General features: G+C 38.0%; 1 protein-coding gene and 3 non-coding genes across 4 annotated transcripts in view; all 4 read left to right on the forward strand.

Annotated features, from left to right (window-relative positions):
• DNAJC5B (DnaJ heat shock protein family (Hsp40) member C5 beta) overlaps positions 1-2,787 on the forward strand; it is a 43,735-nt gene extending 40,948 nt beyond the window's left edge. Inside the window, exon 4 of the mRNA XM_054590040.1 lies at positions 2,693-2,787. Coding sequence (XP_054446015.1) covers positions 2,693-2,787 — 95 coding nt within the window. The remainder of the gene's footprint in view (positions 1-2,692) is intronic.
• A 12,278-nt stretch (positions 2,788-15,065) lies between these two features.
• On the forward strand, positions 15,066-15,159 carry TRNAY-GUA (transfer RNA tyrosine (anticodon GUA)). The gene is made up of 2 exons: positions 15,066-15,102; positions 15,124-15,159. It is a non-coding gene; the product is annotated as a tRNA-Tyr (tRNA).
• A 553-nt stretch (positions 15,160-15,712) lies between these two features.
• Positions 15,713-15,801, forward strand: TRNAY-GUA (transfer RNA tyrosine (anticodon GUA)). Its single transcript is given in 2 exon segments — positions 15,713-15,749; positions 15,766-15,801. It is a non-coding gene; the product is annotated as a tRNA-Tyr (tRNA).
• Positions 15,802-15,929: 128 nt separating this feature from the next.
• TRNAA-AGC (transfer RNA alanine (anticodon AGC)) lies at positions 15,930-16,002 on the forward strand. Its single transcript has one exon. It is a non-coding gene; the product is annotated as a tRNA-Ala (tRNA).
• Positions 16,003-17,947: the final 1,945 nt, after the last annotated feature.

Raw genomic sequence — 17,947 nt, forward strand, 5'->3', positions numbered from 1 at the left:
AGATTGCAGACAGCATGATACAATACATTGAAATGTCTTGGAGATTGCTTCACAATCTAGAACTTAACTTTTATAAATGTTCCACAATGCTTCGAAACAGTACACTCTGCATTTTTAGGTTCACTGTTCCATATATGATGATTAAATAAAGCTAATTTATTGTATGTATTAGTTTGCTAGAGCTGCCATAACAAAGTATCAGACTGAATGGTTTGAACAGAGAAATATATTCTCTCAAAATTCTGAAGGTCAGAAGTCAAAGATTAAGGTGCTGCAAGGTTGGTTTCCTCTGAGGCCTCTCTTCTTGGCATGTAAGACGGTCATTTTCTCCCGTCTTTACATGGTCTTACTTCTGTGTGTCTATGTCTTAATATCCTATTCTTATAAGGACACCATTCAAATAAACCTCACCCAGGGGACCTCATTTTAACTTTATTACATCCTTAAGACCCTCTCTCCAAATATGGTCACATTCTGAGGCACTGATGGTTAGAACTTCAATATAAAAAATTTTTTTTTGATGGGGGGATAGCACACATCATCACACTTTTCAAACTCTTTATATTCATAAAGATTTTTTGATAACTTCATTAGTCAGTTACTAAGAGGAGCATTCAAATCTTCCACTGTGATAATGGATTTTCTATTTCTCTTAAAGTTCTGTCAATTTTTGCTTCATATATTTTGAGGCTGTGTTATTAATGTACATGAGTTAAGAATTTTTATAGCCATTTGGTGTATTGAACATTTTATTATTATGTAGTTAACCTCTAGAGCTGGCAATGCTCTTTGTCTTATATGTTTTTGTCTGTTTAAATATAGTTATATTAGCTTTATTTTTGTTAATATTTGTATAGTAAATGCTTCATCCTTTTATTCTCAACTATTTTGTCCTTATGTTCTTTCATGTATCTTCAGTCTGATAGTGTTTTTCTTTTAAACAGTGTTAAATCCCTTGTATTTCTTATAATTAATGATGTATTTTGATTTTTAATATTAACTTACTCTTTTGAAAGAGATAGCATAGCATTGTCTTTAAAAGAACCAATACCGAGAAATACTGACTAGGTTTGAATACCAATTCTATTACTGCCTGTGTAACTAGGTAGTAACTGTATAACTATGGGAAATACTCTTTGCCTCCGTTACCTTTACTATAAAATAGCTATAATAATAACCCTGCCTTGTAGTTCTGTTATTAAGTGAATTAATGTACATAAAGTGCTGAGAACAATGCTGGGCACATAATAGGTACTACATTTGTGCTTTCTCTTATTATTTAATTATTATAATTATAACTTTACATTACTATTTTTGTTTCCCTTTTCCTTTCTTTTTTCCTTCTTCTGTGTTGGTAGAGTATGTTTTTCATATTCCATTTATTTCTCCCTTCCAGTTTGAACATTATATTCTCTCTTCATTCTCTTAGGGGCACCTTAGAAATTTATCAAGTATACTTAAGTTATCAAAGTTTAAAGTTAATTCCTATTGGAGAGGGGAAGGGTGGGAAGCCTCTCTCTTGAAAACACCAGAAATTTATAGCACTTTAAACTTGATCACCTTTATCTTGATTTATACACTATCATTGTAGTCTAGTTTTATCTTAATTTTAAGCATCATGAATTATTATTCTTGTTTTATATAGTCAATAATAATTTAGTTTTACTCACATATCTATCCTTTTCTTTACTAGTCATTCCTTTTTACAACAGAAATTTTCTATCTGGTAACAATTTCTTTCTGCCTGAATTACAACTTTTAAATTGAGTCTACTGGTGGCACTATTTCTGTTTTTATTGCCTGAAAATACTCATATATCATGATTTTAAAAAAAGAAATGTAACAATAATAGGTTTTGTCGACATATTGAGATTGGTAGATATATCTTCTTTTAGCATACTGAAAATAAAATGCTATAGGTTGAAGCTTCCATATTTGCCAAAAGACTGCTTTTAAAACCATTGTCTTTGGTGTTCTTCAATGTCACTAAGGTGTTTTAAATACAAGTTTCCTTTAATTTGTCCTGGCTGTTTCTTAAACCTGTGGGTTGATGTCATTCATCATTTCTAGGAAATTCTCACCCATTAAATCTTTAAATACGCCTTGACTCTTCATTTCTTTATGAAAGTCTTATTACATATAAGTTAGACTTAATTATTCTATTCTTCATGTCTTTTAACCTCTTTTATATTCTGCCTATTTGTTTCTCTGTGTTACATTATGATTAATCTCCTCAGATGTCTTTCATTTCACTAATTCTCTTTTTTGCTGTTAAACCCATTCATTAAGTTTTTAAAATTGCAGGTGTTTCAATCACTGTAAGTTCTTTTTTATTAATTTCAAAATTCATTTGATCATTTAAAAAACAAGTCTCTTTTTAAGATATTCTGTATCGGGTAAATGCAAGATGTGAAGCCTTTCTGGGTCTGATTTGGCCTTTTATTGTTCCTACTGGCTCTCACTCAGTATGCATTGTTTTGTGTAATCTCAGAACTTTGGTTTTATGTTTCTGTAACTGACGGAACTTAAATGAAGTGTAAAGACAGTGTCTCCTCCCTGCTGAAGTCCTTAAATAGCTTATGCATTGTATTGATTTGCCAACCATTTCAATGAAAATATCCACCACTTGCCTCATTAAAGAAAACATAGCATAATAAGAGGATGCTTATTGTTTTGCTTTGTTTATTTTTAGATTTGGACTTTCCAGTTGTTCTCCAGCCTACAAACGCAAATGAGAAAACACAGCTAATCAGAGAAGGAGCTCGAAGTTATCGCACAGACTCTTAATATCAAGCCCATGGAGGGTCCACAGTACCCCCTCTTGGTTCAACCATGTCTTCAGTGGTCATGGGGAGAGGGTATGGGGCATGAAACGCTGTGAACTTTTCCACATTTGTATTTTATTTTTAGCTTAGGGAAAAATCACTTTCCCTACATAACTTTCTCAGTATGCAGACTTACTCTTTGAGTAAAATTCCTAATGAAACATTCCATTTCAGTGAATAAAGGCCTGAAGAGTTGTTTTATGCTCCTTGCATAAGGTAAGACAGTGGCACTGGGCAGGCTTTGTAAGCCTGCCCTTTATGTGAGCCAGACCTCATTCCTTACATGCTAAAATAGTATTCCAAAACAGAGGCCACTTTTCATTCATTTAACTAAATGCAATAATCATATCTGCCATAAATATCATCAGCAAAATATACATTAGAATTTAGTAGGAATAATTTTTCATTTGTAGAGATTTTTCCCTATCAATATTCAATATGGCTACAGAAATATTTCAAGAGGCAGAAAGAAATTATTAGGTAAAAAAACAAACCATATGTTTAAGAACATATGTTTGAAAGTTTTAAAATTTTAACTTACTGAAAAATGACAAGTAAAACCAGGAAGAAACAGGTTTCGTGTGTACTTTTAGATGTACATAAAAACAAAAACAAAACTCTAACCTGGTTAAATGTTATAAATGATCCAGAAAATCATTCTGAGCCCACATCAGCCCCAAACAATGTGCTGACAATTTTTAAGTAAAAATAATTTTTGCACAACTGGCCTAGACTAGCTTGACTAAAGAAAAAAAAGAAATCACATGAGGTAAAGGGTAGATTTCTAAATTCTGTAGCCTATATTTTAAAGGCCTATCACTTACTCCATTTTTGGTGGGATTAATTACATTGACCAGAAAATGCTTATGTTTGTGCATGTTGAACATTTAAGCTTAGAGGTCATCTTTGCATTTATTTATTTGATACTAATATTCATTATGTGGTGGAAACAATGTGCTATTTTTCTGAATACTACAGCAGCAAAAGTGGTTTTTTTTTCAAGGTCTTCCTTAGATCTTCACGTAACATTGCATTTTTCAAGATCTTGTTATGTTTTTATATGATATTATTAAATGCTATTTTCTTTTTCCTTTGTTTCTTATTCCCCACCACCAAATTATAGTTAATCGAAGTTAAATATACCTTGTGAAAATTGGTGTGATACCTCTAACTGTTCTGATGTTATTAAAACTCTGCTCTAACTCTTGAGTTACTGGAATTCTTTTTTAAATAGAAATAATCAAGTAGAAAGAGTCCTGGTGTAAAAGTTAAGAAACTTTCTAAGTTCCTGCTAACTACTTCAGTAAGACCAGATTAAAGAGTTGAGGTGAAAGAACTCTGAAAAGTCAAGTATTTAACAAATATAAGGTAGGGTTACATCAATTTGTATATGTTGATCCACACAGAAAAATGTAAAGAGAGTTCCTTATGTATATAAACTCTCACCAAACAAGACTCATGAAGATACCCAACACTAACAGCCCCAGTGAGGAGCTCAGACTCTGAGAGAAATAGCCCCACCTGTGGATAATTTAAACCACTACATTTCCTTCCTGAAGACTGAAATCAGCAAAGGTCAGGTCAATTTTTTAGTAACAACCTCACCTAACAAAGCTCATCTTCTCTTTCTCTACTAGACCTCATTTTTCTCTCTCACATGGAATTTTTTTCTTCTGCTCCCAGCTTGCCCGGAGAGCTGGTACAAGAGTGTCTAACATGAGAACAGGGCATGAATCAGATTCAGAATCAGATGGTGGAATTAAATTCCTGAGTGCATCCTGACCGATATTTCCCATGAAGGGCTAGTTTCTAGTTACAATGATGTATGGCAAATGCAAGCACATGAATGCCTATGAATGAGAAAATTAATTTTACAGAATATCCCTTAGCCACACAGAAACAAGGATGAACTCAACCTGAGGAGGGGCCACTTAAACATCTTGTTGGAGTCAACAGGCACTGTCCTTTGGAATCACCAGCAGTCATTCTGAATCCACAAGCATCTCAGCAGAGAAACATCAAGGAAAGAAGAAACATGTTGCCCATGATCCTTAGCAATGGTGGCATGGCCCTGGTTCATGCAGGCTCAAATGAATCACCCACTTCAGCATCTTACTACCTGATCCTGGTCTCCAGGCTACTGGAATAGGAGATTTCACATAAAGTTTCCAAGGTCCCTCATTTACTTTTTGCTGTCTTTCCTTAGAATATAATAAAATATGTATTTTTATTTACCAAAATATGTATTTCTTAATTCTTGGATAATAAATGACATTCTATTTCAAATGATAAATAGGCTAAAACAGATTTGACATAGCCTAGCCTGGAAATACACTTACCTAGCAATGCACTGCCTGATCTTTTGATCTATGAGGGGTGTTCCAGTTAAGGCTGCATCATTTCTGTGGTAGGCACAATACTGACCTCCCAAGATGTGCATGTTCTAATTCCAAGAACCCATGAATGCATCACCTGTAATGGTAAAGAGAACTTTGCCATTGTAATTATTAAGAACCCTAAAAGAGGGAGATGATACTGGATTATCCAAGTGAGCTCAGTCTAATCCCATGGGTCTTTGAAAATGGAGAACCTTTCTTGGCTATAGAGAGGGAGAGGTGTGACTACTGAGAATGGCAAGAAAAATGCAACTGAATATCAGAGAATGGTCAGAAATAGGACAAAGGTGGAAGAGGAAGGGATCAAGAGTCAAGGTATTCAGGCAGCCTCTAATAGCTGAAAAATTCAAGGAAATGGATTCTCCTCTAGAGCCTCCAGGAAGAAACACAGCCCTATCACCACGCTGACTTTAGCCCAGTATACCATGTCAAACTTCTCACCTCCAGAAGTTTAACACTGAATCAGTGCTCCGCACTTGTTTTACCATTGTCCTTCTTACTCTATATTCCTCTTTTTTATTCACTCCTTCATCCTGAGTCTTTTTAACTTCATTTCATTTTCTCCATCATCCCTTCTCTTCCCTATTTCTCAGTACTCCATCTCCTTTCCTGCACCTCCTTCCTTTTCCCACTTCTACCTTTCTTCCATTTGACCCTCATTTCTCTGTTTTAGTCTCCTGATCTCTCTGCTCACCACTGTCAACTCTCTCCCTAAACATTTACTAGTCTTTTAGATAAACTGAACTATTGTAAATCCACTGCAATTTGTGGGGGAGGAAAGATTAGAACTAGTCCAGGTAGCAGAATATTCTTAAAAGAATGTCTTTACTACCCTAACTTCCTAACTTCAAACATAAATAATCACAATGCTAATAGGCAAAGGGGGAACAAAGGTATTTTTCAAACAATTGTCTAAGTGTACTGACAAACAGCAATAATTTATAGTGACTACATTCATTATTTGAATGTATAGAAAGGTAATTTATTGAAACATTAATTTTGTTTTGTCCTTAGTGGTTTAGAAGCCTCAAAGGAATGAAGGTTCTCCTACTGGGTTTTATTTTAAAAAGGTCACTCTCTTGTTAGCATAGCCTTAGAGGTTAGAAACAAAGATAGTCAGACGCCTGGAAAGCCACCACCCAGGCTTTTGTTGGGGAGCTTGGGCTGTTAGAAAGGCCATCAGAAAGGTGTGTGCTGAAATTTGAGGAAGACAAGTACCCCCATCATGAGTGGCCTCTAGACTAAAGATGGGTTTGGGAGTTTTTTGTGGGGGAGACGGGGCAGGGTTCCCAGAGTAGCCCAGACTTTTCCCTACAGAGGATGGCTTCTATGATGAGATAACATGAGGATGCCTAGGTGACAAAATTAAGTCGCAGCTTTGCAGCCATAATGAAAGATTCCTGTGCCCACATCTGGCTCCCCAAAGGAACCACACAGGTTTGGACATTGAGACCTTAGGAAAAAACAGGCTGGGGCAAGAGTAGGGGCTTGAAACTCAGGAGGACAGAGACATAAACCCCTACGGACTCCCAAACCAAAGGAAGGGGAGGGACTCTCAAAACCTGGCTGAGGTAAAGTATTTTCTACCATGATAAACTACAGCTCTGATTCAGAATTAGATTAATTTAGAACATGGAGACTTCCCTCAGATTTTTTCTTAAATGGCATTTCTCCATAGGCTTGACCAGTCGCCCTGCCTATAATATTCCTGTCTCACCCCTTCTCTATTTTTTTCTTCTTACACCTTCCAACAACATACTTTTTATCATGATTATTGTCTGTCTCCTACACCACAAAGGCAAAGATTTTTGTCTGTGTTGTGTGTCCTGCTGAATCCTTGGTGCTTAAAACAATGCCTGACATGGGATTGACAGCTGGGGAACATTTGTAAAATGCGTAAATTGACCTGTCATAGAAAAGAGAAATCCCTACTCCTAGAAACACAAAAACTACTAGAATCCTTAGTTTTTAGGGAGGCTTAGCATTGAATTAGTGCAAAAATTAATATGTTAGCTTGAAATCCAATCAAGCCTCTGCCTCAATTATAGAGTTATCTTTCTAAGAAATTTCAGCAGCCTGCCCTCCCTTCTCACCGATATAAAGACAATCGCCCATTCCCAGGACATCAGTCCTCCAAGCAGAGATAACCTAGTCATCCTCTCCCAAAGTCCCCTTTTTCCACCCTGCAGCCTTCCTGAACACCTAAGTCACATTAATTTCATTTCGGTCCTCAGCAATTCTAGACTACAAAGGGCCAAAAATTTAGGTTATGTTTAGATAACCAGTTTCTGTAAAACAAATCCATTTCCAAATTGTAGATGGCTCAAATTAGCAATGATTTCCAGAACTACCAATATATCTTACATCTGTATTTTACACAGAGCTAAAAACAAAGTAGTAAACTAATAAATACTTATTGGTTAGTTGATTAATTCTCACAACATATGCCATTTTTGAGAAAAGCCTTGTTCCAAAAGAATACCTAAACATGTTCAGTGTGAAACAACTTTTTGGAATTTTCACGCTGTTCTAGGGCTGTCCCCAAGAAGCAAAACTAAATTCCTAGAATCAAATCAGCAGTAACAAGACATCTGTTAACACATTCTGTTCACTTCTGGACTGCCTACTGAGCTTTTTGATAGCTAATAATCCAGTTATCAGCTTCTCCAGTGCCTGAGAGCCTTGTTACCAGGTCAAGAAAGAGGGGATCTTACCTAGTGAGGGTTGCTTTTTTCCTTTTACTTTTGAGTAATCTGCTCTGGTGTCCAAGTATCTCCACTCCTGAGATATCCAAATTCATCTCTTTTCAGACAAAGTTTCATCTACAATACATTTTCATTCCTGATGAAGAATAATTGGGGGAAATTTTTTAGGGCAGATTTTCACTTCAGTAATGAAATTTCAATGTTTTCCTAAAGTTTTTTTGAATGATTTATTTGTATATATGTATACATTAACTATTTACTAAACTGTCATTTTCCAGGAGTATTATAATTTCAGAAATTAAAAATATGTGAAATGAATAATAATAACCAGCAGCTGTAGTGCTTCATATCTGACACTGCTCTAAGAGATTTATATTGGTTTTATATATTTTATATTTACATATTCACTTAATACAACAACCTATAGGACAAGTGCTATCACCATTATTATCATTCCCTATTTTCCAGACTAAGAAGCGAAAACACAGAATGGTTAAGTAACTTGGCCAAGGTCACTCATCTCTCTGTAATACAAATGGCTCCTATTAACCTTCTTAATGGAGGTGAGGGGCTAGGGATTTCTTTAACAGTGTGGGGAGTGACTGTGGGAGCCGGGGTGGGAGGGTTGGCTAGGCAGAGGAGGGCAAAGTGGGAAAAACTGGGATACCTGTAATAAAATAACAATAAAAAAAAATCTTTTGATGTAGTGATTTGGCATATAATTGAGGATTTAGTTTGACTTAATAACACATCAACCTTCATTACTCACAGATTCCATATTTTCAAGTTTGCCTGCTTGATAAAATTTATTTCATAGTCATTCACAGACATACACAGAATGACAAGAAATTCGAGTTTCCCAGCTAAGATTGGGCAAGGCAATGCTCTGTCTTCTTATCTTAGCTTTCTTACTGTAAACAAGTGCCACAGGGTTTGTTTTTGTTTTTTGTTTTTTTGTGTGTTTTGTTGGTGATTTCACTGTGTTAAATGTTTAAAGGCATAATGCTGAAGGGCTGCCTAGTGTTTCTAAGTGTGAGAAGCTATAATGTACCTTAGGGAGAAAATATGTATGTTAGATAGCTTCTGTTGGATGTGAGTTCAATCTTAATGAATCAATAATATATGTTAAACACAGTGTCTAAACAGAAACACATATTATATAGGTATATATTGATTACTAAATGAAAATGTGAACAGAGGCTCACAGGAACCTAGCCCTGTATTTCTCCTAGGAACAATAATTCCCTATTCACTAAATTAGGGTTTATGGTGACTTCATAGAACCTAATTACTGCAAGTAACAAGAATCAACTGTACCTCCTCTAGAGTCCTGCAGAATGATTCCCTTTCTGATCTCAGAGACAATCTCTGGTTTCTCATAAATATCTTCTTGGACACAGTATAAATTTACAGAAAGCCACAGATGAGAAATCCATAAATCTGAGTGGAGCCCTACTCCCCAATCAGAGGGTCATCCTGAGGAATTTATTTATTCATTTACTTATTATTTAGTATTTCTTGGTAGAGATTCCTGATCTATAGAATGGTTTCCTCAACCAAAAGGAAGAACTTGAAAGTTCTTCCATCTGCATATATGTAATGTACCTTTCAACTAAACAATGGCTTTTATCTTCAAGCCTCAGGGTATCTTTTTGGGAGCACCACTCCCAAAATCAATTCTAGGAATTTGATCTTTGGTTCTAGAGATAAGAGATTTTTCCTTTAATAAATGGAACATTCTGTTACTCCTATAATATCCTAGTCATTGTCTGACCTAATCTGACATCAAAAGCCACCTTTCAGCTTCCTTCCTCCCAGGAAGCAGTCCAGCAGTCATCTGTCTAATTCAAGTGTTCAACTGGGGACAGGGAGACCAAGTAGTACTAAGGAGGGAGTTCTGGCCGGTGACTCAGAAGATCTGAGATCTCATCTGCCACTGTGCAACTCTGTTACTGAAGGTAAGTCATTTCATATCTTTGGGTATCAGGTCCTCCATTTCTAAACAATTTTTATTAGATACTGTATTAGATGACAATTACTTGACTATATGCCCCACACATTATACAAAATAATTTATATACAGTTAAACAAAAATGTAAACAATACCGAAAAGTGCAGAAAATAAAGCAAATATCTGTTTCTTTACCACCCCTATATTAATTTGCTAGGGTTACCATAACAAAATACCATAGACTGAGTGGCTTAAACCATATAAATTTATTTTCTCATAGTTGTAGAGGCTAGAAGTACAAGATCAAGGTGTCGGCAGGTTTGATTTCTTATGAGGCCTCTCTCCTTGGCTTGCAGATGGTCATCTTCTGAATATGCATTCACATTGTCTTCTCTCTATGTGTGCATATCTGGTGCCTCTTTCTTCCTGTGTCCCGATCTCTTCTTATAAGAACACTAATCTTATTGGCTGAGGGTACATGCAAACAACTCCATTGTAATTTAATGACCTCTTTAAAGGCCCTATCTCCAAATACAGTCATTATGAGGTCCTGGGGGTTGGGGTTTTAATATTAAAATTTGGGTGGGGGAACACAAGTTAGCCTGTAACACATGTCATCGATTTCTCAAAACTGTGCCAAATTTCAGTTTGCTTTAATTTGGACCATGAATTCTTTAGAAATCTCTCTCTTCTCTCTTTTTAGAAATTCCTAATTATTTTTGTTTTGCTTTTGAGAAAAGTGCCATACTTTTATCCTGTCTCTAATGTCTTCCTGGTCCTAAATCACTATTACTATTGTGGAAGAATGCACTTGCTTTTTGAAAAATCATATTCTCAGAGCCTTCAGACCTCCCTCCATACCCCTGACCCCCCTCAACTTTGTCCTGATTGCTTTCTTGGCTTGCTGCATCACTGTCAACCTGGGATTTATTTTGAGTTCCTCAGTTGGTTCCTCCCCCCTGCCCCCGCCTTTTTTTAAATCCTGTGTACTCCTCTTTCTTGGATTCTTACTTTGTTTTGCTGAAGTACATCTGTGGCAGCCACAGAGATTAGCTGTTAGATTTCCTTTCAAGAAGGGACTTAATGTCCAGCTGCAAGGAGAAAGGTTAACTGAGAGCCTCCGGGTGTTAATTCCTTCAGGGTCCAAGGTTACCAGCCTCTGGCCAGTGACTGAACAAGGTGGTGGAAGGAGGACCTAGCCATTTCTGCCCAACTCAGGACTCCTCAAAAGGGAAATAATTGCTCTGCAGCTATCAAGGGGGCTAGCAGAGATTGTCAGGTCTGCATCATTGTCTAATTACTATCCCTACCTAAATACGTGTCCTTCCCTTTTCCATTCACAGATGTTACTCCCCAGTAAAATTCTGTACTCTAGTTCTCTGTCAGCTTCTGCTTACTGAAGAATCCAATCAGTATAACATCCTCAAGTATTTTTAATTTGTTTCAGAAAGAAATCATTAGATTTAAGTTTTTCATTGGATTTATGAGAACTTGCAAGCATGAACTATCTGTCTTCATATGTGATTGCTACTTTCATTGGTTATACAATTCTAGGTTCAAAATTATTTCCCCACAGAACTTTGGTGGTCTTGCTCTACTGTTATCTAGCATCCAGTATTGCTGATAACTCTGTTCAAAAATCTGATTCCCATCCTTTGTAGTTAGCCTTTATTTTGTTTGTTTTGTCCCCATCTCTAAAAGCCTTTATGGTTTCATCTTTATCCTCAATGCTTTAAAATTTCACTAGGCTCTGACCGGGCATAGTTGTTTTTCATTCAGTCTACTTGGATGTCCCTTTCACTCTGATGATTAATGTCTTTCTTCCATTCCTTTCCCTGCATCATCTCTGCTTTCTTTTTCTGGAACTGGCTGGATAAGCATTGTGTCTTCTGGGTCTATTTTCCATGCTTTCACTTTAATATTTCCTGTTTTCTGTATTCTGGTGTACTGAAGGACATTTTCCGTTCTATCTTTTATAACTTCAAATCTGATCTTTAGCCATGTCTGTGCTGTTTTTCACCTCAGCAATCACACTTTTAGTTTTCAAGAACTCAATTATTCTCTTTGTTGCTCCCTTCAGTAACACCTTATTCTGGTTTTTACTGCTGCAATATCCTCTTAGATGTCCCGGATGATATCAATTAGCATTTTAAAAAATAGTCTGTACTATTCCTTTTGTTATTTTTGTTTCCTCCTTGATCAGTTATATTGTTTGTTCACCATGGACTTTCTTTCTTTTAAGTTGTTGCTTCCTCTCTGGTGTCTGGTAGACATTTACTTATATTCATGAATAAAGGACTATATTGATTTGAATCTACAAAATTTGTCTCCATAAATGGGAAAGCCTGCTTGTCCCTAGCAGGCTTTAATGGTGCATGAGAGAATACAGCCATGCTGGTCCAAGATCCCCCAAACTGCCAATTCAAGGAGGGACTCACTCTGAGTGGCCGCTCTTTCTCTCCATGTCTACTGTTATTAGATTCTACACTGCCTCTCTCCCCAGCTTTATACTCACCCCATGGGCTCTTCTCAGGTAAATTTACTCTGCTTAAGTAGTTCTCCAGGCAGCTCAAGTTGAGGATAAATGCAGCAACTGCACACTGTTGTAGGCCTCTGATCTTTGTGCTGCTGCCTCTCTTCCTGTAGCCTCTTGGGAGCTTCATGGGGAGAATGGTTCTGTTTCTACTGGCTTCTAGAATGTGCATTTTGAGATGTGGTTTTCTCCATTCTAGGTTATGTGTCTATACAATCTCATTTGCTTTCCATATCATGGAAATTAAAATCTCAGGTTTGCTGATTGTACTTCATGTTGTTTTCCATGCTGCAAAAGACTTTTTTCTTTCTGTATATCTTTATTATTTCTTCATTGGGATCCTAGGGAGGAGGAGATATAATTATATGCTCCTAAAAATAAGGCTAGAGGCAAGCCACCCTGATGGCTTAATGTAATCCTGATCCTGAGACACATTTCAGGGTTAAGAGTATGCATCCAACTGATGCCAGAACAATGAAGAGTTTTGCAGTAAGGACTGAGAAACAGAAGTAAACCTCTAGTTGATAGATGCCTTGGTCTGTTTGGGTTGCTGTAACAAAACAGACACCACAGACTGAGTGGCTTATAAACAATATTTATTTCTCACAGTTCTGGAGGCTGAAAGTCCATGATCAGGCTGCCAGCATGGTCAGGTCTTGGTGAAGACCCTCTTCCCACTTGCAGACTTTTGAACTCCTCACAGTATCCTCACATAGTGGAAGAGAGGAAAGATCTCTCTGGAACTTCTTTTTACAAGGGCACTAATCCTGTTCATAAGGGCTCTGTCCACATGACCTAATCACCTCCCATAGGCCCCACATCCTAATATTATCAATTGGGCATTAGGTTTTCAAAACATGAATTTGAGGGGACACAAATACTAAATTTATAGTAATAGACTCTGAGGGATAAAGGTCAGGAACTTCTGGGGGATGCAGCACCATATTTTCATCTCTGTGCACTAGAGAGCATAAGAGAACCTAAGAGGCACTGAGAAAAAAAGCATAAGGCCCAATTTTATTTCATATTTGGTTTCCCTGAGATACACTGTATTTTTATAATAAATGTCCCTCTTGCTTACACTAACTGTGCGGATCTGTCACAAGTAGAGAGCCAGAAAACTTACACCACCTTTCTCCTCATGGAATGTGTTGTTATGGTCTGGTTGGCCTTTGGAGTAAAGGGTGCAATCAGAAAGGAGTTACACCAACAGGCCAGGGTTTCTGCCACAGTGCAACAATGGCCATGACAGTGACCTGTACGGATAATAAATGCCTTACTTGCCACCCTTGTAAAATGAAAACGCACAAAAAAGATGGAGTCTCTTTTCTATTAGCCTAATTTACAGGCATCTGTCTATAAATTGATGGGAGGGGTATAACATATGTCCCCAACTTCCCACAAAATAGTTAACTCTCAGAAACACTATGTAACTTCAAAGATATATTAGCCTGTTACATGTGAAAAATGGCAAAATGTTCACTAGGAAACAAATAAAATCCACCATTATTTTGTTCACATAGTCTGTGCTTCCCCTTCTTAAATTTTTAGCTTCTTTTAACCATATTCGTATAGCGTTAAGGAAACCACTTTCGCACTTTAAAAAAACAGTCCCTTCCTCTAACTTCACACTTTCTTTTCCTAACTTCTCTCTTACCGAATTTTATTAAAGCTTTTACTTTTAGGAATTGCTCTCTTACTTGCAGAGTTTTAAGAAGTAATTCTAAACTCCTTCCCACAAATAGATCAATACAATTTCAAAATAAAGATTCGGTTTGCTCAAACCAATATAACGCCCTCTTGGTTAAAGACTCGAGGGCAGAACCGAAGTAATTGGATGGTTTATATGCTATGCTTACAACCAAAGAGGAGCTCAATACCTTTAAAATAAATAAAACAGGATTCGGATTTTAAAAAATCAATGTAAATAACTAACTTCTTGCCATCTGCACAGTCGGGGATGGGTGGGGGCAGTTTCTCTAGTAACAGTGACTGCTGTCTTCAAATATATTACAAGACCCGAGTACTTGAGCTGCACTGCGGGTTGCTCAGAATTTTGAACAAGCTTTGTCACGGGAATCATGTTGCTCACACTGACAGGTTCCTACCTGCGAAGGCCTGGGCTCGGGTTAGTGCTTCAGAGCCTCTGGAAAGGAGCGGGGAAATTTGTTTTAAAATAATCCACGGTTTTAAACCCTGAGATGACAAAAAGCCGAGCCAAGCAGGAGTCGAACCTACAATCTTCTAATCCGTAGTCAGACACGTTACCCATTGTGCCACTGGTCCCTCCAAGGGATGGCAACTGAGGGGTATACAAACCATAGAGTAAGGAGGCCTAATCAGACAATCCCCTCCCACAACGCGCGGCAGTAAAGGAAAAGTGGCACAGGCATGCAGCAGGGGCGTCAGAGTCACCGGCTCTTGGCACCACACGTGTTCGACACTCGAGTTGGGGGCTTCACGCCCGGTCAGTATCTCCCCGGAGCAGTCAGATTATCTTTCTGCGCACGCGTAAAACGACGCAGGCGCGGATCGCCGCCCGTCCCCCGACCCCCGCCTCTGGATTACGCATGCTCAAATCTATCCCTGTCTAAAATTGGACGAGCTCTTGTTTTTACGTGTTGAATCTCAGGAGGCGAAACTTGGCTATTCGTCCCTTCGATAGCTCAGCTGGTAGAGCGGAGGACTGTAGTTGATTTCCATTTCACAAGTCATCCTTAGGTCGCTGGTTCGATTCCGGCTCGAAGGAGACAACTCTTTTTTTCCCCCCCCTCAACAGTGTATGACTTAGGTTTTGCGGTTTTTTTTTTTGTTTTTTGTTTTTTTTTTAAAATACACATTACATTCCAAAAATAGTCGGAAGTTCTAGCACTTTAGCTCCAGTTTAGGCTTAGAGCAGCAGCTCCCGTGTGAAGTCTTTTGCCGACCCCGGAAGCGGGCCCTGCCGTCCAAGTTTCAAGTACGGCAGCGAGCCTGCGCTCGGTTTGGAAGCTGCCAGGTCAGAGCCCGGTGCTTGCTACTAAATGGTCCTTGGTGTTTCCCGAGCCCCTGGGCCACGCAGAGAAAGCCAGCATGGCCAGGCCGCCGGCTCCCCGGGGCCTCGGACCTTCTCGTCAGAGCCTCCAGTAGGGCCGGCGCCAAAGCGATCGCTGCGGCTGCCGGCTGCCGTGAGGAGGCGGGAGGTCCGCGAGGAAGATCTTGCGCTCAGGAGACCTGGAAGTCAGGAGAGAAACGGTAGAAAGCACACAAGCAAGAAATGTCTAAAAGTTATGGAGAAGAGTCAAAAGGTTACTCTCTCGCTCCCTTCGATAGCTCAGCTGGTAGAGCAGAGGACTGTAGATGTACGTCCGCTGTCATCCTTAGGTCGCTGATTCGATTCCGGCTCGAAGAAGAGGTGTCTGTTTTGTTGCTTTCATTTCAGTTATGAGGAAGTTCAGGAATCCGATCAAAAATATGTAACCGTTACTAAATTTGCTGACGTCTCTCTAGGGGAAGAGATAAGAAGGTTGGAGAGCCAGTGGGGGATTAGCTCAAATGGTAGAGCGCTCGCTTAGCATGCGAGAGGTAGCGGGATCGATGCCCGCATCCTCCAGTTTTTCCTCTGGCCTGGTATCGTCATTTTTCTTTCTACCGAGGAGTATGGCAAGTTTGAAGTTGCTGTTCTGTAAAACTTCCGGACAAGGGATATTAGTGCTGGCAGTTAACCCTTACAGTTTTAAAAGTTTAGACACACTTACTTTGGGAAGTTGAGGAGATTGGTTCTTTTTCTCTCCTAAAATGATGACATTGCAGTCACATCTTGTCATTTCAATTCCTTTGTAATTTCTGATTGATGGCTGCTCTTCCAGTGATCCATCCAGGACTAAGCTGTCCACAGTTAGAATAACTGACAGATGAAAAATCAAAACTAACAAAAAACAAAGAACTTGGAAAAGTGCGCCGACTACTTTAAACTTCTGTTGAGCTCTGGAAGCAAGGACTATTCTGCTCCATCTCAACTGTATACAGTGGTGTACAGTGGCTGTGAGCAAATCAGAGTATAAGGCAGTGGGTCCCTGAGAGGTGACCCAATAGAGAAAGACCCTGAACCCAGGATTTGCTGATGGAAGAGAGTTCTAATGCCATTTTTCTCTTGGGAAACAACTGAAAAGTTAAAGAGAGTTCAGCACTAAGGGAATTCATTGGAGGAAAATTATACAGGGTGCAGCAGAAGTAAGGCCTGCTAGAATGTGGTTGGTGGGATAGTAATATGGGTGTAATAATTTATAGTTTTAATTTGAACATTTCACCTAAAATGTCACACAGTGTGCTTGAGTGTAATATTGTTGTGTTACAGAATTACATGATTTAGTGCTTATGATTCTGTAATAAAAGATTTTGTAATAAAAAGGGGTGTTATTTGTACCAGACCCTGCATACAGGGTTGCCCTTGACTGTAGTCTATTTTGTTAAACAAAGACAAAAACACAAATACACCCACTGAAAAATTCAGAAATTGAGCAAAACACACACAAAGGCTTTTCTGGCCATAAATTCTCCCTATCCTAATTTTCTAGAATACAGCTACAAAAAAATCTGTTGAAACCATACTGTAGTTCCAAACTCGAAGCATAAATCTTTTAAAGGCAAAGACATTATCTTTTTTTGAGTATTACAATTAATAAATGATCATTCTTTTATTCAATGTTCATTTTAGGATTCTATGCAACCTGTACGTTTTTGTTACCAGTATGTACATCCTGCTGTATTTTTTTTTTGGTATATCTTTCATTTTTAAGAACGGTGTCTGTTTTTATGTCATTTTATTCTTTTCAACAAAGTCTTTCAATGGAATGTATAAGTGATTTGCTTAAAATATACCCTCATCATTTTGAGGAAAATGAATTACAAAGTAGGAAAAACGATGCTTTTACCAGATGATACACTCCAAATTTTGGGATTATGGTGTTCTAGCTGGCTAACAGGAGGAACTGGCAGTGAAACTATAAATGACTAAAAGAACAAAACATGCACAATAAAGCAAAAGAATGGGAAGGAATGTGCCCAAAATCCAGGTGGAGAACACATGTTTAGGGAAGATGAGTGAGAAAGAATTCAAACAAGGTCTTCAGATCAGAAACCTGGGTATGGAATGGAATTCATGACCAAGTGGGATTTATTCCAAGAATATGAGTGGTTTAACATTCCAAAATCAACATTAATTCATCATAGTAAACAGACTGAAGAAGAAAACCCACATGATCATTTCAGTAAATGCAGTAAAGTATTTGACAAAATTCAACATCCATTCCTGATTTTTAAAACTGTCAGCAAACACGAAAGGGAAAGGAACTTCTTTAAACCGATAAAGGGCATCAGTGAAAAGCACACAGCTAACATTATACTTAATAGTATAAATGCTTTCCTCCTAAGAACAGGAACAAAGCAAGAATGCCCATTCTGGTATTTCTAGTAGTGCAATAAACAATGAGGTAGAAGACCTCTAGATTGGAAAGGAAAAAGTAAAATTATCTCTATTTACAGATAGCTCATTTTTT

The sequence above is a fragment of the Pteronotus mesoamericanus genome, unplaced genomic scaffold, assembly GCF_021234165.1.
Source record: "Pteronotus mesoamericanus isolate MK-2021 breed Mesoamerican mustached bat unplaced genomic scaffold, CSHL_Meso_final scaffold_174, whole genome shotgun sequence".
Lineage (NCBI taxonomy): Eukaryota > Metazoa > Chordata > Mammalia > Chiroptera > Mormoopidae > Pteronotus > Pteronotus mesoamericanus.